The following is a 23,931-nucleotide window of genomic DNA, read 5'->3' as shown; positions in this document are numbered from 1 at the left end:
TTTTCTCATTTCTCCAGTGCCTGTAACACCATCCAGCCGCTGCAGTGTGGGGGCCCCATAGGGGGACTGTACTGGCCCCTTTCCTCTTCATCCTATATATGTGGACCAACACGGACAGCTGTGTTCTTATCACTGATGGTGATGATGCAGAGTACAGAGGACTTTCTCCGGACTTTGTGGACTGGTGCATGTGGAACTGCCTCCTGATCAATGTAGGGATAAGGAAGGAGATGGTGGTGGATTTTTGCCAATGTCAGTCTGCTGTCATCCCACTGATGCACTCCAGGGAATGGACATTGAGAAAGTGGACTCTTACAAGTACTTGGGTGTGCATCTGAACAATAAACTGGACTGGACTCATAACACAGATGCACTGTACGGGAATAGTCAGAGCAGAATCGAGAGGGGGCCACTCCTGAAGACCTTCTATGACTCTGTGGTGGCATCAGCCATCCTGTACGGTGTGGTCTGCTGGAGCAGCAGCATCACATTGAGGGACAGGAATAGACTGGACAGGGTCATCAAGAAGTCCAACTCTGTCCTGGGCTGCACTCTGGACATGGTGCAGGAGGTGGGTGAGAGAAGGGTCCTGGCTAAACTCACATTTATCCTGGACCAGGACTCTCACCCACTGGAGGACTCACTGTCTGCTCTGGAGAACAGCTTCAGTAGCAGACTGTTTTATCCTCACTGTATGAAACAGAGATATAGCAGATCCTACCTACTGCTATCTGACTGCATAATCAGCACTGGTAAAGGTTTTCTTATCTTACGTGTGATATTGCTTACACTGATCTCCGAATTTGTTTTGCACAAAGCAGGATCAGTTAAACCTAGTAACCATGGAGATCTGTTTTGTGTTGCATGTGTTGTAATTAAACACTTTTCTAGATTTATTTAGCCTAGCAACAGATTGGAGTTTAAATAATTACTAAGGAGATTTATTCTGTGAATTTATCCTATGGACTTATCTTTTACTTTAGCTGTTTGATCTATTACAAATTTGTTGTTTTAAATATTCAAAACTAAAGCAGCTGTTAAATGGGCCTTTAACTGGAAATCCCTACACTGGGGAATGACTAACATCTACAGTAAAACAAAAATAATCACAGATCTCACATCTACAAGAATTCATTTGATAAAATTGACTGTAATCTTTAATTTGTGCATTCATCCTGCCCCTCCATCAAGATGGTACCAATCAATAGTTTTGATATATTTAGTCAGTTTTACAGCTACTGTACAAGATTTGTTTACATGAAATCCACATCTAGGACAGCAATGTCATTCTGTCTGTTAGAGAAACTAACAACAAGCATAAATTGAGTGAACAAGAGGACTTGGCAGAAAGGGGATTAACACACAGCTCATTTGAGCATGTACAGAAGCACTGAAATATAAATAAACAATGTACATTCATACAAATTAGGCTGTGGAATATAGAATTCAATATATTACATTTTATATATTAAGTGATAATAAGCAACAACTCAAATCAAAGACAAACAACCACCAATCAACCATTCAGCTGTGGAGAAACCCTGCTTGCATTAGCAGCAACACTGAGGACAGTTGATGTTTTACAGTGTTACAATGTCCAAAGACGTTAATAGATTTTTTTTCTCTTAAGTCGAATCAGTCCACATTCCTCTCTACAAAGGTACCACCTCACGTCTGTATAAGCATCAAACACACATTTCAATTCTGACTCGTTTTAGCTGCCTTCCAGGTTTTGTAAAAAGTGTATAGTTGTTGTTTTAATAATTTACATTTGTTCCAGTTATATGATAAACTGCAGAGCAATATTATTACAGCAGGAGCAATCAGTTGACATTTTTGTGTCACACATGTTACTGTAAATATAATCATTAGGCCGAAGAAAACAATCTATATCTAGTTTTACAATGGGTGTAATCTAAAACGCAGCATTTCATACAAGGTTTTAAAACATTTTGCTGGAACGAAATTGTAAACTAGTTATTACTTAACAAATATTAACTTTAATAAATTTAATAACAAAGATGGAAAACTGTTTTGTGATGGTTGATGTCTTTTAGGGAAGAATGGGTAACATATATTTTTCTGGGATGGTAGAAGCCCTAGTCTGCTCCATTTGTCCACTCCATAGGTTAGTGCATCAGCCAGATGGGAAGTAGGGAGTGTCACTGTGGTAGTTATAGTCTGGGCAAACTTTTTGAACCAGTTTGTAGTCTGTGCTGTAGAAAGAAATGAAGATGCAGATGACTTTGAAAGGCTTGGAGCATAGCCAGGAGACATGGCTCTGGGTCTGCTCTTGGTAGCAGGTCTTGGATGGGTCGTAGTTGCAGAGGGTGTTTTTGGAACCTTTCTCTACCTTCTCATACTCTATACGACAGTTGAAGGATTTTGAGTCCTTGGCATCTATAACAGATTGCTGCGCTGCCACATCAAACTCCACTATCTTAGTAGGAGGAACCAAACTTACAGAGACATTGCCCTGGCCTGTGGAGTTGTGGCGGAAGTAGACACTGAAGGTGCCATTGCCGTGGTCCACAATCTTACCAGTGATGAGCAGGTTGAGTTTGACTGTCTTGATATTAGAGTGAAAGTCCCCCCAGCCAAACATTTTCTTAAATTTACCGGTCTTGACCATGGGCCGCCGCTTTGCCCGTGGCCGTGAGTCCTGCAGGTCTGTGGAGTTCTTCAGCCAGTCCCAAAGGTCTTGTTCTGAGTCGGGTTCTATAGCATCATAGTGAAGGTCCAAACCTGTGTCATTTTCTTTGCCATGTAGCGTCTGTGACAGCAGCCTACTGATGGACATATCCTTGCTACTTTCTGTCCATATATTCTTTAGGGTTGATTTTGAGTTTCCTGACTTCACAACATCTGACTTTGACACAAAAGTGCTTGTAACCTGCAGAAGAGGGAAAAAAGAACAAATGCATGAGTTGATAAAACTATAAGTTCAAGTTACATGGCACTTTCTTAAGTGTGGTAAATGGATTTTTTCAGACAGATTATAGTGGAAAGCTGCTTAACAATAATTTGTGGTAGATGCAAACAGGACTAGGGCTAGCTTGTACATTACACACTGACTTAGAAATAACATCCTTAAGGTCATCAAGATCAGTTTCAATAACCCACACTGAAGTCCTGCTGAAACCCTGCTGGAATCAGAGCGATTCTGAACCTCTCGTACTATAAATGCTCTGCCTTCCATTATGTGGACCCTCTAGAAACATTAGTAGACCAGCACTCCTAGAGAAAAGCATGAGGAGCTGAGGTCTGGAAAACAAGATGGAGTTGATCATTAAGAGCTTTGGAAGTGAGGACAGAGACTTTAATGTAGGAGAAATGTGATCTCTCGGCCCGAGTCTGGCTGCAGCATTTTAAAGAGTGACTGAACAAACTGCGAGTAGGTATTTACAGTGGTCCAGCTTAAAGGGAACTAATGGTAGAGTCATGGTTTAGGATCACTCTGAAAAAAGAGGCTCCTGTTTTTAGTGACATTCCTTAGATGGAAGTCCAGTAGGAGGCTCTAGAGATTTAACATGATAGAAAGGAGAAACCTTGATGACCGGGGTCAGTAGAACCTGAAGCTACATTATGTCATCCAAGTTTTTTGAGTAAATATATTAACCAGTTTTATCTGAATTTACTTGAAAGACTTTATGGGGCATTCAGGATTTTATGTCTTTCAGGTTTGCAGTGTTTTGAATTAACAAATAGCTTGGAATCTCACAGCGGGAGGGAAAACAGCAACCACTAAGTACTAAGTACCCTTCAGCTGAATGTGAAGAACAAAGTTTGGGTGATCAAAACCTAAGTCATCCCGCTCCCTGGCATAATAAGCTGGTCAAAAGAGGAGATGGAAGCCACTGACATCAAGACAAGGAAGCTCCTTACAATGCATGGAGGGTTTCACCCCAAATCCAGCACCCTGAGACTGTACGCTAAGCAAAAGGAAGGAGGCCGAGGATTAGTGAGCGGCAAACCCACTATCCAGGATGAAACAACTAAGCTCCATGAATACATCAGGAAAATGGCCCTAACAGATGATGTGCTCAGTGAATACCTGAGGCAGCAAAAACCAGAGGAGGAAGGGAAAGAAAAGGAGGAACCACCGGCACATAGAAGAAGTGGCTGATATCGACCGGTGGCTGGACAAAGCTGGACTGAAAGAAAGCACAGAGGCACTTTGTAATGGAGGTGGTCTCCATTACTAATGGAACATCTCAGCGCCTCAATTTGTTAAATAACACAACCCATAACCATACTTTAAAGTAATTTTATTTTACAGGTTTAAATAACTCAAATGGTCATTGATTGACTCACCTCATGTGCTCCAGTTGGTTTGGTAAAGAGAGTGACCTCAAAACCAGGCGCCATTTTGAAGGCTCTGGCCTCAACTACTGATTAATGAGAGTAGGGGAGTTTGTAGTGGGTTCGGTATTTAATTTGGAGTTATGTTATTGTTTGGTGGAATAGGAGGAGTGCAACAGCACAGGTTACTGAGTATTGTTTGTCTGTATTATGTTTATGTATTTGTGTGATTTATTTCTTATGTGTATGAGTGTTTGTGTTTAGAGCTTCCCTATGCAGCCAGTGGAGGAGTCTGGACCGGGCAGGCACAATATAAAAGGACGGGCTCCCTCGTTACCAGAGAGGGGGAGGCTGTTGCAGAAAGGCTGCCGCACATGGGCTGTGGCCCGCTTGTACTTTTAATTTCGTGTTATTTTGTTTGGTTGATTTAGCCTTATGTTGTTCACTGGGTGAAAATTAAAGCACCTCTTTGCACCATCTCTGCCTCACTCCTATTGTGTCTCTCAGCTAAACGGTCATTCCAACAAGTGGTGTCAAGAAGTTGGGGCCTGCAACACAGTGAGGAGTTGAGGATGACAAGAGAAAGGGAGAGGAAGAGGCATGAGCAGCTGGAGGAACCAGATGGAGGCGCAAGATCACCTGACCAGGCAGCTGGGGTGGACACCCACCCAGGGGATAACTTGGAGGAGCTGTCAGCTATGATTAAAACACTCGTTCACTCCCAAACAGCCAGAGACCAGCAGATGGAGAAGGATGTGGCTCGTCAGGAATTAAGGTGGAAGAACATGCAGCATCAATTTCAACAGATTCAAGTGCAGGTGAATGAGATGAGACACGACAGAGAGGACCAGAGAAATTCTGATGGCTGCACTCAAAGAGCATATGATCCAGAGGAAGATGACGCACCAGGAGAAGGGCCAAGCCAAAGAGACTGTTATTTCAGAGCGCAAAGGGAACCCTTATTGCATTATAGGGAACCTAAATTACTCCCCCTCACGCCAAATGATGATATTGAACATTTTTTAACTACATTTGAAAGAATGGCTCAAGTCTGCCATTGGCCGAAAGATGAGTGGGCTTTTCGCTTGATCCCTCTTTTGACAGGTAAAGCACGCAGCGCTTATGTGTTAATGGACATTACAGACTCTGAAGATTTTGATAAAGTTAAAGCAGCTATTTTGGCAAAATATGAAATTACAGCAGATACTTATCGCAGACGATTTCGAGCTATGCATATCCGACCAGATGAGACGCCACAGGAGCTGTATGTGCAGCTAAAAGACCTGTTTTCAAAGTGGATTAAACCAGAAAAATCAACTGTAAAACAGATGGCGGAGACATTAATCTTGGAACAGTTCCTGAGGATGGTTCACCCAGAGCTTGAAGTTTGGATCCGTGAGCATAATCCAGAGACTGCCAAGAGAGCTGCGGAACTGGCGGATGTTTTTCTGGCAGCCAGAAGAGGGTCCAGACATACTAATTTTGGCCGAGACAACACCTTTGCCCAAAGAAGTAAGCCCACTGGGGGTGAGCGTGGCTCTGGTCTGAGCAGAGATAATTTCAGCAGCAGGCAATCTACCAGAGGTAATAACAACAAACAGCAGGTGTCCAAAACTACTAGTTTTAGATCCTCAAGACCTGAGAGTAGATGTTACTTGTGTAATGGACCAGGTCATACACAGTATTCATGTCCTCTGTCAAACCATACAAAACCATCTCTGTTTTGTTCAGTTCCCAGACAAATTATAACACAAGAGTTCAAAGATGCAGCATGTACAGTACCGGTGTTGATAAATGGACAACGTGTCCTAGCACTATTAGACACTGGGGGGTTTCAGACAGTGGTCTTGTCCAGTTTGGTGCCCAGAGAGAAATGGACGCAGGACAAATCGCGTATTACGTGTATTCATGGGGATGAACAGATCTATCCAACAGCTGAAGTTTACCTGACGGTGGGAGGACAAACTTTTCTGTTACCAGTAGCTATAGCCCCGAAGTTGCCATACCCAGTCATTATTGGAAATGATGTGCCCACCATTCTGGATTTGTTACGGCAAGCAGATGCGACAAAAACACACTCAGCTGCTTTTCGAAGGAAACATCAGGAAGAGACCTCAATGGTGGAAGCTGTCACTAGTGGAACTGAAACTAAATCGTGGAATATGGTTACAACCAGAGCTCAGAGTGCAAGAGAGGTTTTCAGTGAACTACCTTTCTTTGGGGAAGATTGGGAAACCAGTCCAACTAAACCAACAAAGTCTAGAGCTCAAAGGAGGAAAGAAAAGTTTAGAGGCACAGCCAGAACGGAGTGTGAGCATTCGCCTAAAATATGCCAGGCGATGGAGTTGAATCTTCCACCAGATGTAGGAGCACTACAAGGGGAAGATCCAACATTGAAGGTGTGGTTGGATAAAGTAATTGAGACTGATGGGGTTAAAAGTGGCTCCTCAGGTTGTTTGGACGATGCCATCTATGTCATAAAACTTGGGATTCTGTACCAACGGAAGGGAAATGTGGAGGCATTAGCATTACCACAGCAATTTAGACACAAGGTGATGGACATCGGACACTCTGTTCCCTGGGCAGGGCACATGGCATTTCAGAAGACACTGAGGAGGATTTCCAGTCGATTTGTGTGGCCGGGATGTATAGTCAGATTTCGCAGTACTGCAATTCCAATGAAAAATGCCAGCTCACCTCAGGGAGGAAGTTCATGCGTGCACATCTTCAGCCGTTGCCAATTATTGAAACACCTTTTGAGAGGTTAGGCATGGATGTCGTGGGGCCACTGGAGAGAAGCGCATCAGGAAACCGGTACATCTTGGTAATGTGTGATTATGCAACTCTCTATCCAGAAGCTTTCCCTTTAAGGACAGTAAAAGCCAGAAATGTTGCTAATTGCCTGGTGCAACTGTTTTCCAGAGTGGGAATACCTAAAGAAATTCTGACAGACTGCGGTACTAACTTTATGTCAAAATTATTGCAACAGGTTTACCAGCTGTTGGGAGTGAAGGGAATTAAGACCACACCCTATCACCCTCAAACAGATGGGCTTGTGGAAAGGTATAACCAGACATTAAAAAATATGCTCCGCAAGTTTGTTTCAGAAACGGGAGCAGATTGGGACCAATGGCTGCCGTACTTGCTGTTTGCTTATCGGGAGGTACCACAGGCATCAACAGGTTTCTCACCTTTTGAACTGCTGTATGGACGCCAGGTGAGGGGACCATTGGATCTCCTGAAGGATTACTGGGAAAATCCAGCATCTACAGGAGAAAATGTCGTGGCATATGTGGTGAAGATGAGAGAGAAACTGGAGAAAATGGCGGCCTTAGCCCAGGAGACCATGAGAGCAGCACAACACAACCAAAAGAACTGGTACGATCAGAAAGCCAGAGAAAGAGTCTTCAAACAAGGGCAGAAGGTGCTACTGTTGCTTCCAACCTCAGACAGTAAGCTGTTGACTAAGTGGCATGGACCTTATGACATCATTCGGCGAGTGGGTAAGGTCACATACGAGCTGTGGATGCCAGAAAGGCTGAAAAAACGTCAGATTTTCCATGTAAACTTGCTGAAAGAATTTCAGGTCCGCCAGGAGCCTGTACACCCGCATTTCCTGATTTGTGCTGTCAATGATGAGGAGGTGACAGAAAAGTTTTTTCCAGTTAAGGAAGGTGGGTTAAATGCAGTTGACCTCTCTCACTTGCCAGTCTCCCAGCAGGAAGAGGTTGCTCCTCTGTTGGATCCAGAACTTTTCAAGGAGATGCCAGGTTTCACTGACGTGGTAGAGCATAAGATCCACCTTAAAAAGGATGCCCCAGTGAGACAGAAGAGCTACCGAATTCCAGAGCGGTTGGTATCAGTGTTACGACATGAACTGAAGCTGATGTTGGAGATGGGCGTAATAGAGGTATCCAATAGTGAATGGTGCAGTCCGGTGGTTTTGGTACCGAAAAAGGACGGGTTGATGAGATTTTGTATTGACTTCAGACATCTGAATGCAGTATCACAATTTGACCCTTATCCTATGGCCAGGATTGATGATCTGTTGGACAGAGTGGGCAGAGCAAAATACATCACCACTTTGGACCTTAGTAAAGGCTATTGGCAGGTGGCATTGGCACCGGAAGCTCAGAACTGACAGCCTTTAAGACACCTTTTGGTATGTATCAGTTCAAGGTCATGCCATTCGGCCTCCAGGGGGCACCAGCAACCTTTCAGAGACTAATGGACCATGTTTTGAGGGATGTGTCAAAAATGGCGGCTGCGTATCTGGATGATGTGGTCATATTTAGTCAGTCCTGGAAGGAGCACATGCTTCACTTGCAACAGGTTCTGCACTGCATTAAACAGGCAGGTCTGACAATTAACCCTCTCAAGTGTGCAGTTGCCAGGAGGGAAGTGGAGTACTTGGGATATGTGATTGGTTTTGGTAAGATCAAACCTCAAGTTGGAAAGGTTGAGGCCATCCACTCATTTCCAATTCCGACCACCAAGAAGAAGGTAAAAAGTTTTTTGGGTTTGGTAGGGTGGTATAGGAAGTTTATTCCTCACTTTTCTGACCTTTCCATCATGTTAACAAACCTCACCAAAGGCTCAGCACCCAGCAAAATGAGATGGACGGAGGACTGTGACAAAGCATTTAAAGAGCTGAAGGATTCAATCTGCACTAACTCTGTTTTGCACAGCCCAGATTTCAACAAACCTTTTATTCTGCAAACAGATGCTTCTGGGGTTGGTCTGGGGGCTGTGTTGTTACAGGAATCGGAGGGAGGAAGAAGACCAGTAGTGTTTCTGAGCCGCAAACTTTTGGACAGAGAGACGAGGTACTCTACAGTGGAAAAGGAGTGTTTGGCAATGAAGTGGGCCATTGAGACACTCAGATACTACCTGCTTGGATGACACTTCTTCCTAGAGACTGATCATCGTGCTCTACAGTGGTTGAATCGTATGAGGGACGCCAACATGAGGATTGCAGGATGGTACCTGGCTCTGCAACCTTACAACTTCACGGTGCAGTACAGATCAGGGAGAGACAACGTGGTGGCTGACTGTTTATCAAGGATTCCAGAAAACTGAGGTGTTCTGTACTCCAGGAGAGGAGGGAGGAAATGTAATGGAGGTGGTCTCCATTACTAATGGAACCTCTCAGCGCCTCAATTTGTTAAATAACACAACCCATAACCATACTTTAAAGTAATTTTATTTTACAGGTTTAAATAACTCAAATGGTCATTGATTGACTCACCTCATGTGCTCCAGTTGGTTTGGTAAAGAGAGTGACCTCACAACCAGGTGCCATTTTGAAGGCTCTGGCCTCTACTGATTAATGAGAGTAGGGGAGTTTGTAGTGGGTTCGGTATTTAATTTGGAGTTATATTATTGTTTGGTGGAATAGGAGGAGTGCAACAGCACAGGTTACTGAGTATTGTTTGTCTGTATTATGTTTATGTATTTGTGTGATTTATGTCTTATGTGTATGAGTGTTTGTGTTTAGAGCTTCCCTATGCAGCCAGTGGAGGAGTCTGGACCGGGCAGGCACAATATAAAAGGACGGGCTCCCTCGTTACCAGAGAGGGGGAGGCTGTTGCAGAAAGGCTGCCGCACATGGGCTGTGGCCCGCTTGTACTTTTAATTTCATTTTGTGTTATTTTGTTTGGTTGATTTAGCCTTATGTTGTTCACTGGGTGAAAATTAAAGCACCTCTTTGCACCATCTCTGCCTCACTCCTATTGTGTCTCTCCGCTAAACGGTCATTCCAACAAGTGGTGTCAAGAAGTTGGGGCCTGCAACACAGTGAGGAGTTGAGGATGACAAGAGAAAGGGAGAGGAAGAGGCATGAGCAGCTGGAGGAACCAGATGGAGGCGCAAGAAGATCACCTGACCAGGCAGCTGGGGTGGACACCCACCCAGGGGATAACTTGGAGGAGCTGTCAGCTATGGTTAAAACACTCGTTCACTCCCAAACAGCCAGAGACCAGCAGATGGAGAAGGATGTGGCTCTAGATGCATTCACGCTGGTTCCAGTGAACAAGAGTGTGGCAGAGTGTGTGTTAAACTTCAGGCAAATCACTGTTAAAGAGCAATTCTTCTGCCGAGACATTGGATTATTAATCATTAGCGTTTGGCTATGTTACATCATGTGTAGCATGCCTCTCTCCACCCCCTCCCCGTCCTAAGCTATATAACCCCTTCCCCCCACTCTTACACTCTGACTACACTGGTTCCTGTGCATCCCAGTGACTTTCTGGATGGAGGAGGCAAGTAAGAACTATGGACAGACTCTACCATCTCTACATTCTCCACAGTCCTCATGGGGAGGGGGCGTAGAAAGTCTCACTCACTGTATCATTGCCTACTTAAACTTATTTCTGGAAAACACTGTTATATGTTTGTTATAATGTAATTTTGTATATGTTATTCACATTTATCACATAGCCTTAGTGTTATAGGACTAATTTTATTCAGATTGATGCACATATTGTGGTTTGGTTATAATCGGCACGTGTATTATTGTTGAATTTCAACTGCAAATTTGGTTTCAGTCAAATCCCTATGAGGCTCTAGTATCTACAGCCTGTAAAGGTTCAGTCCCTGGTTTGTTTTTACTTGACGGCATAGTGGTGAAGAGTAAGCTAATAGTTTATGCGACATGTCTGATCCTCTGTCTTCACAACAGTTTTTTAGTGCTAACTAAAACTGGGGTTTAAAGCATATTAAAAGGGTCAAAATGTGAAATGTGGATTTTCCTGTTTAACGTATTTACTGATGATGATCACATCGAAAGGTTCTAAACAACTGTTTAGTGCAAATGTTCACTTCATTTCAAACATGGCTTTTTAGATCTGGAATGCTCAATTGAATTTCAGGTTCAGAGTATTGTCTTGGTCTGGTGCCCAGTGGCTGTCTGGATAGGTCTCTGTATTTGTTTTTATAGTTGCTTCTTTAATGTCTAGGTTACTGGCGCCTCCCTATGTTTGTCCCTCTTGGTCTTATTTACTCTCCCAATTACTAGTTGTTACCCATGGTTGGTAGTCTGATGTTAGTTAGTTAGTTTCTCGGTAGAGATGGGAAATTTGATTCTTTTAACTGACTCCGATATTTAACTCTCGAACAGTAAATTGAACGAATCATTCATTTCATTTATTCTACAACAGGTAGCGCTGTATACTTCTTGTGGGCATTGTAAAAATGGCCATGGGTCAAGGAATGGTTCACTTAGAGGACTCGTTCCTCCCGAGTCATTAAAAAAATTTGTTCATATTGAACAAATTGTTCATGGGTGACACGTCACTATTTCAAAGTTAGTTCATTATTTATTCTGTGTTATTGTTGGTGTTTCTGCCTTGTGCAGTTTGTTAGGTCTCTATTTTTTTGTTATTCCTGCGGTGATTCTTTTGTTCTGAACCCAGTGAGATTATTTTCTGTTTAGGTGATATTTTAATTTGACCTTTTTTTTGTAACCTTTCTTTCTATTTTTCTCAATCATTGTTGTATCGACTTTTGCAGTAGATGTTACGCTATTTCTTTTTCTTTATTTATAGTGGATGTATTTCCCTTTTTACACATTACAGTATGTTTTACCTCTTGATACACCTCCCTATTAAGCTGTTGTTCTGTGAGTGAAACATAAGACAAGGAGGAGCTGAACAGAAAGTAGCGGGAACTGTAATACAGGATCTTGAATATTTAAGGACAGCTACAGTAATAAGTTGGAGGAGCAAGAACAATATCTGCTGTTCTACTGTATCTCCTGTTCAAAATAACACCCCAGGGAACAGAACCACTACAAACCTTTAAACCCTTGTGAAGGTCGTGGAGAGGAGTGACTGCCCTAATAATAAAGACCCCCTTCACATTAAGGGCAAGAGTTGCCTTCCATTAGATGTGAGAGAACTTATTACAACCTACATTTTACAACACTGTGGCTGCACATCAAGTAGGGGAGACATATAGTGATAATGATATAGTATATGAATATGATAAACTGCGATACCACTCCTTCCTACAGTGGGGGTGGATCAGTCTGCCAGAAGGTATTGCTCACTCCAAAGCACCTCAGTCTCCTCAGAAGATGGAGGTGACCTTGACCCTTCTTGTACAGAGCATCAGTGTTGTGAGTCCAGACCAGTTTGTGGTTTAGGTGAACACCACTGTCTCTTTGTCTAGGTCCTGGATGTTCACCAGTGTGTGTTTTGGATTATTCCTCCGGAAGTAAATCACTATCTGCTTCGTTTTACTAGTGTTTAAGTACAAGTGGTTATGCTCGCACCACTCCACAAACTCTATAATGACTGATCTGCACCCTAGCTCATTCCCCCCAGACACACATCCAACAATGGCTGAGCCATCGGAGAACTTCTGGAGGTGACAACTGCTGTTGTTATATTTGAAGTCCGACATGTACAAAGCAGGGCCTACTCTGGATAAAAGCGCCTGGGGGAGGGGGGCACCTCTCCAAGCTTTTAGAAAAAACATGCCCGTAAATGCGCCTAGAGCACCAAAATGGTTGTTCTTCCAAGCCTTTAGAAACAAAAAAGGAAATGTCTGAGGGTGGGGCACGATTGTGATCACACACCGGGAGGAAGGGAGTGACTGACTGGAGGGCGCAAAATAATGATCTCACCTAGGGTGCCAAATTGGCCATGAGAAAGTATAAACATTAAGTGGTTTAGGCACTTCATTTGATGACAGAGAAGTATGTTTAACTACCAGTGGCTGCTTTTGGAATTTTAATCTATACAAAATAAATTGTGTCTAATAATTATTTCCTGTTTACTACAAAGTTTGAATCACGCTGTCCAAGAAAGACGTATGCCTTCCATTGTCAATTTACTTCAGCTTTTCTGAAATGGCAGAGAACAACGGCAAGTGTCCCTTGAATGTACACACGTGCTGTATCATACGCCTGCTGTCAGCTTCTACTACGATCTGTTGCCATTTGGAGGAAACATGTCAGTTTCTAAAGGGAAAAGACATAGTAGAGTTTTTTCGTGAGTTCGCTTTTCAGTGGGACATTAGGAGACCACTCGTTGCTGAAGCAGCAGCTTCAGGGGCGGGGGCGTTTCAGCACCGTTTTCACCACCATGTTCCCATGTTCCCACAGTCTTATATGTTTTTATTTTGCGCTGCGTTCAGCCAGTGATTTGCCAACTTTGATGTCGGCTCATCTTTTATTATTTTATTATTTTTTTTCTGCATTAAACAGGTTGGTAAAATGCAATGGAAAATTGCATTCCCCCTAGCAAAATAGTGTTTTGAGTGTTTTACATGTGCTTTGACTGCACAGGGAGTGTTTAACCAAGTACATAGGGTAATTACAGTACAGTGTCGTCGGAGTGAGGACAATCTGTAATGGTGGCCTTGTGCACTTTTTAGTTGTCTTTTGTCTCAGCTCCGTATGTCTTATGGTTGATGTTAAACCATAAGACATAATACGTATGCTTTATGTGAAATATAAGAATGTTCTGTGAAAGTTTGTATATATCATTATTATGTATCAAGTCTAGTTTAAGTTGTAGTCAATTAGTTTAGTTAATTAGTGGCGTTTTACTGATACGATAGCAGTATGTGTGTGGAAAGGAACACTAGACGTGTATTAGCTACTTGCTAAATGTGAATTTGTTAAGATGTAGTCTTGGGAGACGGATTAGAGGGAGTAAATAAGAATATTGAATTTGTGTGGTTTGTTGTTGGTGATGACCAAACTCAGAGTAAACATATGTAGAACAAACATGTTGCTGCAATAATGAGTCGTAAATCTGCTGAGTCCTGGCATAATGTCATGTCTTAGAATTAAACTGCTCTACCACTATGGCCACTGAAAAACGTGTAGCATATAGTAATAACAAGCTATGGCAGTTTAAAAATGAAATGATGCAAACCTTGGGCCATTATCTTTCAGTTACAGTGCACGCATTGTTACAATCAAACTAAACTCTAGGTACATTTAGTGCGTTTTTCCTTGGAAACACAATGTATGCCACAATTCTTATTGTGTGCAATCAATGAAGATGGGGCAGCAGGGCGACACACAGTACTGAAACATGAAGACATACTGTATAAAGACAACACCAAATGTAGCAATGGACCCCAAAACAATAGCATGCATTGCCAATTTGATCAAAGTCATCAGCCTGTGAATAAGCACCTCCTCAGCACCTTATAGGTGGAATGTCCCATGATCGCTGTGACATTGTTTATGTCTCTCTTATGTTTATCTCATGCATTTGCACATGCATACATTTCTGTTTGGACACATCACTTCGTCATTCAGTTTTTTTTTCACATGGCATTGATTGGTTGCTTATGCAAATCTTGGGTCATTAAGTCATCTCAGCCACTTATTCAGTTACAATAACACGTATAGTGCACAGTCAGACTTAATTCTCACTACATTTGAAGAAATGTTAAGTTCTTAAATTAAAAATTTAATGAACAGCAAATTTTAGCCGTATGTTAGAGCAAAGACAAGGAATTGAACACCAAGACAACAGTCACTCAGCTAAATCACTGGGCAAGCTGATGATATGGGGAAACTTCACAGATTTTTAATGGGGGTTGACCCAAAAGATGGGGGGTGGTATTTAAGAATGAAAGCACTCAGATAGCTCCATATTTTCCATGCACAGGAATTATCATTTATTCCTCTGCAACCTGTCTCAGGGGACTGATTGCCATGTACTCACAGACTACAACTACATTAGATTAGATTAGATTAGATTAGATTAGATTAGATTAGATTAGATTAGATTAGATTAGATTAGATTAGATTAGATTAGATTAGATTAGATTAGACATACTTTATTGATCCCAAGGGAAATTATTTTCTCTGCATTCAACCCATACTCATACAAGGGGTAGCAGTGAGCTGCCACAAAAGGGGCGCTCGGGCAGCTAGTGTGATGTGACTTGCTCAGGGCTACGCCTGGTGGGATTAGATGGGTGCGAGCAAATGCTCAACCCCCTGGTCCACCCGGCCACCTTTACATTCCCGAAACAAGTTAAGCAAGTTGTGATACAACAAACAGACACACAATAACAAGTACACAAGTACAAGTATGTGGAAGTGGATAGCACAGTGTAGTGAAGTGTTGCTTACAGATCTATGACCGAGGCCGACCAAGACGTTTACAAGCCAGTCCAACAGTTGTCCTTGAAGGGAGACACAATAATGGAAAGAATATAGAGGCACAGCTGGTGAGCTAGATTGGACCCGGGAAGCGAGGGGTGAGAGAAAAGGGACAGAATAATACACAGCCAATTCTAGTACATTTTAACAACCCATGACTAATTTGTCTAGACCAATAGTCCAGTCGGTCAGAACTCAGGGCTTCATCGCCTCTTGCGGGTCAATGTGACTTCTCCTCAAGCCTGTCAGACAAGGTTGTCACCATATTCACCAAGTGTTCAGTCTGTCTGCAGATGTTATCCCTCAGTCTCTTGTCTTCCTCCGAACGGGCTGAGATCTCACTGGTCAGTCCCTCAATCCGGGTCATCCTGTGATGCAAATCATTCGAACAAGCTGAGATGTTACTGTCAGACTTCGGCAGACGTCGGACCCACATGCACAGTACACTCGAGAGCTTGATGAATAAACAATGTTTATTGTATCGACGTAGTCAGGCAGTCCAGGTCATACACAGTGAGTCTCAATTCTTCAGGCACCAGAAGGGACAGGCAAGCTCAGATCCAGTAAACAGGCAGGATTCGGAGGTCAATGACGGACGTGATCAGAGAACAAGATGACTATACGAGAACGCTGGAATGTGGTACTAAGACTCGACAATATGGCAACTGGAGTGTGTAAGAGGTGGAGGCTATATACTGGGGTGGATTACTGATTACAGACAGGTGTGTATAATGAGGACCGGTAATGACGGAGAAAACAGCTGAGATGAGGTATGAACAGGAAGTCCTTCAGAGTAAAACAGGAAACAGTACGGATCGTGACAGTTACTGATCAGTCCCTTAATCCGGGCCAACCTCTGGTGTACTTCCATCAGCCGAGTATCCCCTACCCCAGGGGCATTTGTAACTCCACAGCCGGAGGACGTACCAATAAGACGGCCGCAGATTTTCCAATCTTCTGATAAAGCAGGGCACCACCAAGGCCAATCACGAGTAGCCCTGTTATCAAAGTCCAAAATATAAATAGATCCTCTGCATCCTCGATGGACAGTGGCTCCAGACACACGAGCACCAGAAATTCCAAGCGTCTCGCACGTCCCAGAGGGGCAGAGTGGTTGTCCCGGTGATTTTTTTCTTTGAGAAAACTTTATCCAATGCGCTGTGACCAGTTGATTAGCTCCATGTTTAAAAAAAGTAGTATTAGATAAGTAGTAAGTAGATATTGTCCAACTTTCATAAACATTTATAATCAGCCCTGATTTTTACAGGCCTCATTTAGCCATTTTAAGATTTTGTTGTACTTTTTAATATTTTTCTATTGGTACAAGGTCATTTTTAATTTAGGATGAAAATATTTTTTTACCTTTACACTAGTCTTTTCTTCTCAATCACACCATTAAATTTGTTTTTTTTCTATTTCTGTCCAGGATCTTCTAAACACCATTAAAAGATGGAGTTTTCTTTTTCTTAATTCAATCATTATTATATATTATATTATATTATACCCCTATTGAATTTATGTAGGAGAATATAATGCATCCAAGGGGCGGCACGGTGCTGGTTGCCTCCCAGCGAGAAGGTTCTGGGTTTGATTCCCGGAGGCGGCCCTGGTGCCTTTCTGTGTGGAGTTTGCACGTTCTCCGACTTCCCCCCACAGTCCAAAGATGTACATTCGGTTGATTGGCTTCTCTCCATTACCCGTAGGTGTGAGAGTGTGTGTGATTCGTTGTATGTCTATGTGTTGCCCTGCAATGGACTGGCGACCCGTCCAGGGTGTACCCTGCCTCTTGCCCATAGCCAGCTGGGATAGGCTCCAGCACCTCCGCGACCCCGCATACTGTATGGGATTCAGCGGCTTGGAAAATGGATGGATGGATAATGCATGAAGAAAGATTTTATATACAAGCACACCTCTTTTCTATTACCTATTGCTATTCACATTCTATTCTGTGGCTGCGTAGAATGAATGGTTGCAACATTAATTAAGCTGCACTTCTCTCACATGGACCAGTGGCTTATGGGCTTCCCTGTTATGCACTCACCTTGGTGGCAGCAGTTAAAAAGGATGATAAAAACCACCCAAGCTGCAGCGGTCATTTCATTAGTTATTCATGATTATTATTGGATCTAGGTGGTTTTGGTTTGCCTGAGTACTGTAGCTGTAATTGTTGTCATACAGACCACATACATACATACATATAAAGTACAGACCATATACAGTACACATTCATCAGCCCATATTCACAGTTGCTGTGATGGCAGGATTCCTACTGAGCCTGCACAAAGTTAGATTGCAGAGTGACAGTGTTACTGGGTCTCTTCTTGTCACCTGCTGGACCAAGTGTATTGGAAAGCTCTACTCATCACTTTGTGATGGAAGATCTTCATATACTGTATGCTGATTGGATTGCCTTAATACATTGAGTTCCTCTGTTTTCTTCACCCTCCCTCTCTCTGTGTCACATGTCACATTCGCATAGTAGCGGAAATAAAAAAAAATGGTGCACAGGTTTTATGCGCAAGAGGAATTAATATTAGGGTCATTAAATTATTTATGTAAAAGCTTTAAATCTGTTCCCAATCACGCTGTTAAGTAAAAAGAATAGAGCATCATTAAACCAGGCACCTTGCAATAATGTTGCTGATTGTACAGTAGTTGCATTTGCGCATCACAGATTATTTATACAGTACATTTATGAAATTAAAATGTTTTCTGTTGACATCTGCCACATCATCCTGTGGTCCCATGACTGGAACCCTAGGGTCAGTAGCTGGATGTGCACTGTCTGCGTTGGTCTCGCCACGTCATGCTCCAAGAACGGACACCTCTAACATATCCTCTAACACGTGTCAAGCCAAGGACAACTTTGAGGAGTACAGACTATTTTCTCTCTGCTCCATCCTGATGCTTGCATTGGCGCTGTCTTTTTCACCAACTAGAATGACACCAAGAAGGAGAAGAGCACCAGCTGTGCCTCCACCCAAGAAAACAGAAGAGATAGCTGAAGAGGAAGAGGTAGAGGAGGAGTATGTTTCCGAGGAACGAGTGAAGTTGCTGTTGTAACAGCAAAAGCAGATGTACACCGCACTATTGAACCAACAACAGAAAACTTCAAAGGCTTCGTCCAACTACTCATGGAGTCAAATAATAACAGACTGGACGACCTGACAAGTTTCTGCAGTTTATCCAGGTTGATGTGGATGGAATCAAAGCAGCCATGGGAGAGCAGAAAGAACAAGGGAAATGATGGCTGATGTTTACAATACTTGTAATAGTCTGTTAACCATAACAGATAAAATAGTATTTGGAAGCACAGTCCAAGCAAAAAAAAAATGAGATTTTCAAGGGAATCAATGAGACAGCTGGAGAAAGCTAGACGGAATCGGAGAGTAAGATGAAGAAAATACTAAAGGATAAAATGTAAATTCAACATGATATTGAGATGGAGCGGTCTCACAGAGTTGGGAAACCTTCTGATCGTGGACTGAGGGCGGTGGTGGTAAAGCTGATGAAAGAAAAAGATAAGGCTCACATACTGCAACAAGCAAAGAAGCTGAAAGGATATACTGTAACAGCTACACAAATGAAGACTATGAATAAGAGAGGGAAGCCGATGCCAAAGCTAAGGGAGGCCAGGGAAAGGAGATACATTGCGTTCCTGCTGTATGACAGATTGGTGACTTGACCTCGGAGCCTGGACCAGCACACCGAGGCAATGAGAGTATAGAGAGGCTGGACCCTCGGTGGTATGAATGAGTACACAGGTATAAAGATATACTGATATCTGTGATAGCAGATGAGCATAGGGAAACCAACAACAAGCATGACCCACGCACAGAGTGAGAAAAGTGATTTGTTATAGAGGATCATAGATTATGATGGACTGGAAATAGAACTGAATACATATGGAGACACTGATCATGAATCAACTTTTGAATTTGAATTTTGAAATTTTGAATGGATGAGCAGTTTAACAGTAATGTCAAGACTGAAAACAAATTATTAATAATAGACTTTAATAGCAAAAGTCTATATGGAAACTTTTAGAGTATTAAACATTATCTTGGCAGTCTTACAGACTCTTTTAACATAATTGCTATTTCGGAAACTTGGATTAATAATGTAGGGGGAATGGATTTTGATCTTGATGGTTATGACTTGGAATGTATAAACAGAGAAACAAAGACAGGAGTTGGTTTGGCCTTGTACATAGGTAAAAACCTGCGTTATAAGAGTGGACAAAATGTCAACAGTAGTGGACAATCTGCTGGAATGTGTGACAGTAGAAATACTTATAGAAAAAAAGAAAAATGTTTTAATAAGTTACATATATAGGGCACCTGGAGCCAGCACTGAAAATTTTAATGACTGAATCGAAGTAAATTACTGGACATGCTCATATAATGTTCATATGTGGTTACTTCAATATAGATCTGTTAATTCTAATAAGTACACAGGAACAGAGTTTATTAACACACTGTACAGTATGTAGTTTATACCCAAAATTACAAGCCAAGTAGAATAACAACTCAGCATGCAACAATAATTCATAATATATTCACCCATGATATTGATAACATTGATGATAAGATTGATAATATTGATATTTCTGGTTTTGTCTTGTCATGTCTACAGTAGTTTAGCTTTACTTTCCACTCATATGATCTCACCAGCTGTTTTCTATCAGTCATTACTCACCTTTGTCTTGTATTTAAGCACCGTCTCAACCATAGCCCAGTTGCCAGATTGTTAGCTCATATCCGTGCGTCTACGTTCCAGCATTCATATCAAGTAAGTCCTGCTGTGTACCAGTTCTGATCGTGTTTTTGACCCTGCCTTTCCTGCCCCCTGTCAGTACTGTTTTTGGACTCTGCTTTGTTAACTCAACTTTGTCTGGAATCTGACTGCCTTCGCCTGTCCTCTGTATGTACCGTTGCCTGCATTAAACCTCCACAAACCATATCTGCGTGTTGTGCTGTGCATTTGGGTCCTTCACTGTTCTGATCCATGACAGCATCTACCAGTGTTTTTGTTTTATGACTGCCTGAATTTAAAAAGAAATACTGTTGAATGAACATGCTGTAGGGAGGTGAATCTCGAATCTCGAAGTGGAAGCAGAAGTTGTAATTACTGAACAATCAGCGTTGTTATCTCATTTTTATATTTTGGCCTACAAGATAATAACAAATTACTAATAGGGCTGGCTGCCTGTATTATTTAGCAGACGATTGTAGTATTTAGTATAGTAGTATTTCCAAGTTATGGCAGTTCAAAACCGAAATAAGCAGTTGTACTGTATGCTTATGCCGAGTGCGCGCTCTCACATACAGCGTTCAATTTTATTATGACATTATTCCTATGGGAGAATAAGATGTCGCAAATAAATCTGAGCGACTCAGCTCTGGTAACTAAATACGTTTTACGAAGCGTCCACAGTCTGTGGCGTTCTCATGTGCTCTGGGAGAGCATTCCACAGACTAGGTGCAGCTGAGTGAATTGTCCGATTCCTCGAGTTTTGTCTTCGGCTAAATAAGTGTAAAACAGTCTTTATTACTCATGCAGAATCAATATATGCAGAACAAACAACTTGCTGCATTAATGAGACGGAGATCTGCTGAGTCCTGGCGTTCTGGCATACCATAGAGAGAGTTTAATACAATTTATTTATTTTTATTATATAATATCATCTACAAGTTAGCAGTGGTAGTCTGCCAGACTGGTGTGAAATACCATAAGAAGGGCATTTAAAAAAAGTGAAGTGAAAGGTTTTGGCGTCTCACAGCCTACGTAGGTGCAGCTGATCATGCTGCCCAATTTTTTTTCTTTGTCTCGGAGCTAAACTATTTTTCACCTATTGACCGAGTGGTGACAACATGTTAATTTCTTTGTGCCAATACTGTTAGGGGGAAGGGATGTGAAGTTTGCTTTAGCGACTGAATAAACATCAGACGCTGTGTTTACGGCGCAGAGCGAGTTCCAAATCCACTGTGCTGTCTGTGTAATAAAAGTTTGTTTTTCTGCACAAATTGTGATTATTGTCATTCCGGTAAAGACATTAATGTTGGAGCTTCCGTTTAAAGGACATTGGCTATATCTTACTGGTTTAACTGTTCTCACACACACCTTAAAAGTGGTCAAAGTAGTTTATTCTACAGAGCAGAAGGAGTTATTTTCATTTTCATCCAGTATAACCGTTAACATTTGGAAACACACTGTGTGTCTCTTCTCTTAATGTGTGCAATTGATGAATGAGAGAATGAGAGAAAATGAGAGAATTAGGGAAGTGGCGTCACCGTCTGAAGGAGACTGTGATGTGACGTTCTGTCTTTATACAGTATGTTCTCGTGTTTAAGTACTGTCGGGTGTATCGGGTTCGTGTACGTTCTAACAGTTTGATTTCCCCACCAGAGTAAAAGCTGGGAAAACGAGACAACAAGTCGTTCTCATCTTGTCATGACATATGGAGTTGAAATTGATTTAATAGTTCTTCCCCAAAACCCTCTGTTATCTGACCATTTAACTTTTTAATTTAGCATAATTGACCTTACAGCAGCTGGAAAGAAATCTTACTATAGCAGATGCCAGATTCAAGCAGATGATTCCATCATCTTTTGCCTCAATGTCTTGTAGATACACAGAGGAAAACAGTCACCTTAATCCTTATGAACAGGTTGACTGTCTTGTAGATGATGCTGCAGCTTCTCTACGTACAATGTTAGACACAGTGGCTCCTCTGAAGAAGATGACAGTGAATTAGAGGTTAGCTCCGTGGTATAACTCAAAGATCCGCAGCCTAAAGCAAAGGACTAGACAACTAGAAAGACAGTGGCGTTCCAACAAAATAAATGTAAACTGCATTGCATGGAAGGACAGTCTAATAAAATATAAAAAAGCACTTTGTGCTGCTAGAAAAACATATTATCCATCCATCCATTTTCTTAACCGCTTACTCCCTAGTGCGGGGTCACGGGGGTGCTGGAGCCTATCCCAGCTGGCTACGGGCGAGAGGCAGGGTACACCCTGGACGGGTCGCCAGTCCATCGCAGAAAAACATATTATTCTTCCTTAATTGAGGAAAACAAAAACAACCCCAGGTTTCTTTTCAGCACTGTAGCCAGGCTGACAAAGAGTCATAGCTGTGTTGAGTCTGTCAGGTCCCTGTGTTCACATCCTGTTTTATTGTGTAGCATTTCCGGTTTCTAGCCTCATCACGTTAGCTCCAGCCTTACTTCCGGTTTTCATTACACACACCTGTCTTGAATCAGTCATCACTCACCTGTGTACCTAACCACCACCAGTACCCAACGATCTGTTGCCAGATCCATGAATCCATGAATTCACTTTCCAGCATTCTCTCTTTCAGCTTACCCTGTTGCCGACCTGTTTCTGTGACCATGTTCCTGATTACCGCTTCTCGTCTGATCCCGACCGGTACTGACCGGTACTGTAAACCCGTTGTCTCTGTTGCTGAACTACTGGAACTGCCTTAGCCTGCCGATTCAAACCTGGAAATCTGAGTCCTCTGGTTTTGACCCACGATCGCTATTGGAACCGACCACGCCTGCTCCTCCTGTACTTCAATCCCGTGTTTATCCGTGCATGACCTGAACTGTCTGTGACTACGAAAACTGCATTAAACCCTTGAACTTTACCATCTTTCTGTCACCTCGTCGCTGTGCATGTGGGTCCAATCTCTGCCAAAACCTGACAGAGTCTGCTATTCCCTTAAATCTCAGCAGCAATCACTTTATGAACTACTTTACTAATAAAATGATCACCATTAGAAAAGACATTCAGCAGCGACTTCTTCCAAATGACAGAAAGCACTGTCTAGATCCATCAACTAGAACCATCACAAATTCATCCTCTGTCTTATCTAGACAGCTTCTTCCCCATAACTCATATGGAGTTAACATCAGTAATCAACTCATCCAAGTCGTCCACTTGTCTTTTAGACCCAATTCCAACCAGATTACTCAAAGAAGTTCTACCTTTAATCAGCTCGTCCATATTAAATCAAATCAACCAATCTTTACATTTAGGCTATGTACCACAGGCTTTTAAGGTGTCAGTGGTCAAACCTCTATTGAAAAAACCAACCCTGGACCCTGAAGAACTAGCCAACTATAGGCCCATTTCAAATTTACCCTTTATTTCCAAGATTCTTGAACAAATCATGGCTAAACTGATAACCTGAGTGGGAATAACCTGTACGAAGATTTTCAGTCAGGATTTAGAAAACATCATAGCACAGAAACAGCTCTGGTTAGAGTCACTAATGATCTTCTATTAGCTTCAGACAATGGTCTAGTTTCTGTCCTTGTCCTGTTAGATCTTAGTGCTGCATTTGATACAATTGATCATAACATTCTATTACAGACACTAGAACATAGAATCGGGATTAAAGGAATAGCATTGGGATGGTTTAAATCCTATTTGTTGAACAGATTCCAGTTTGATCATGTTAATGATGAATTCTCCACATGCACAAGGATTAG

General features: G+C 42.2%; 1 protein-coding gene across 3 annotated transcripts in view; it reads right to left on the bottom strand.

The window, feature by feature from the left end:
• Positions 1–1,130: 1,130 nt before the first annotated feature.
• nxph1 (neurexophilin 1) overlaps positions 1,131–23,931 on the bottom strand; it is a 35,913-nt gene continuing 13,112 nt past the window's right edge. Inside the window, exons 1-3 of one of the 3 annotated variants that reach the window (XM_029166793.3) lie at positions 4,315–4,329; positions 4,055–4,154; positions 1,131–2,893 (exon numbers count right to left, since the gene is read on the bottom strand). In XM_029166793.3, coding sequence (XP_029022626.2) covers positions 2,138–2,893; positions 4,055–4,154; positions 4,315–4,319 — 861 coding nt within the window. In that variant the 5' untranslated portion in view covers positions 4,320–4,329 and the 3' untranslated portion in view covers positions 1,131–2,137. Of the gene's footprint in view, positions 2,894–4,054; positions 4,155–4,314; positions 10,409–23,931 lie in introns of those variants that run through there. The other 2 variants (XM_029166794.3, XM_029166792.3) reach the window with 2 other exon arrangements.

The sequence above is a fragment of the Betta splendens genome, chromosome 11 (genome assembly GCF_900634795.4).
Source record: "Betta splendens chromosome 11, fBetSpl5.4, whole genome shotgun sequence".
In the NCBI taxonomy this organism is placed as follows: Eukaryota; Metazoa; Chordata; class Actinopteri; order Anabantiformes; family Osphronemidae; genus Betta; species Betta splendens.
This window is presented reverse-complemented; position numbering and strand designations above follow the sequence as displayed.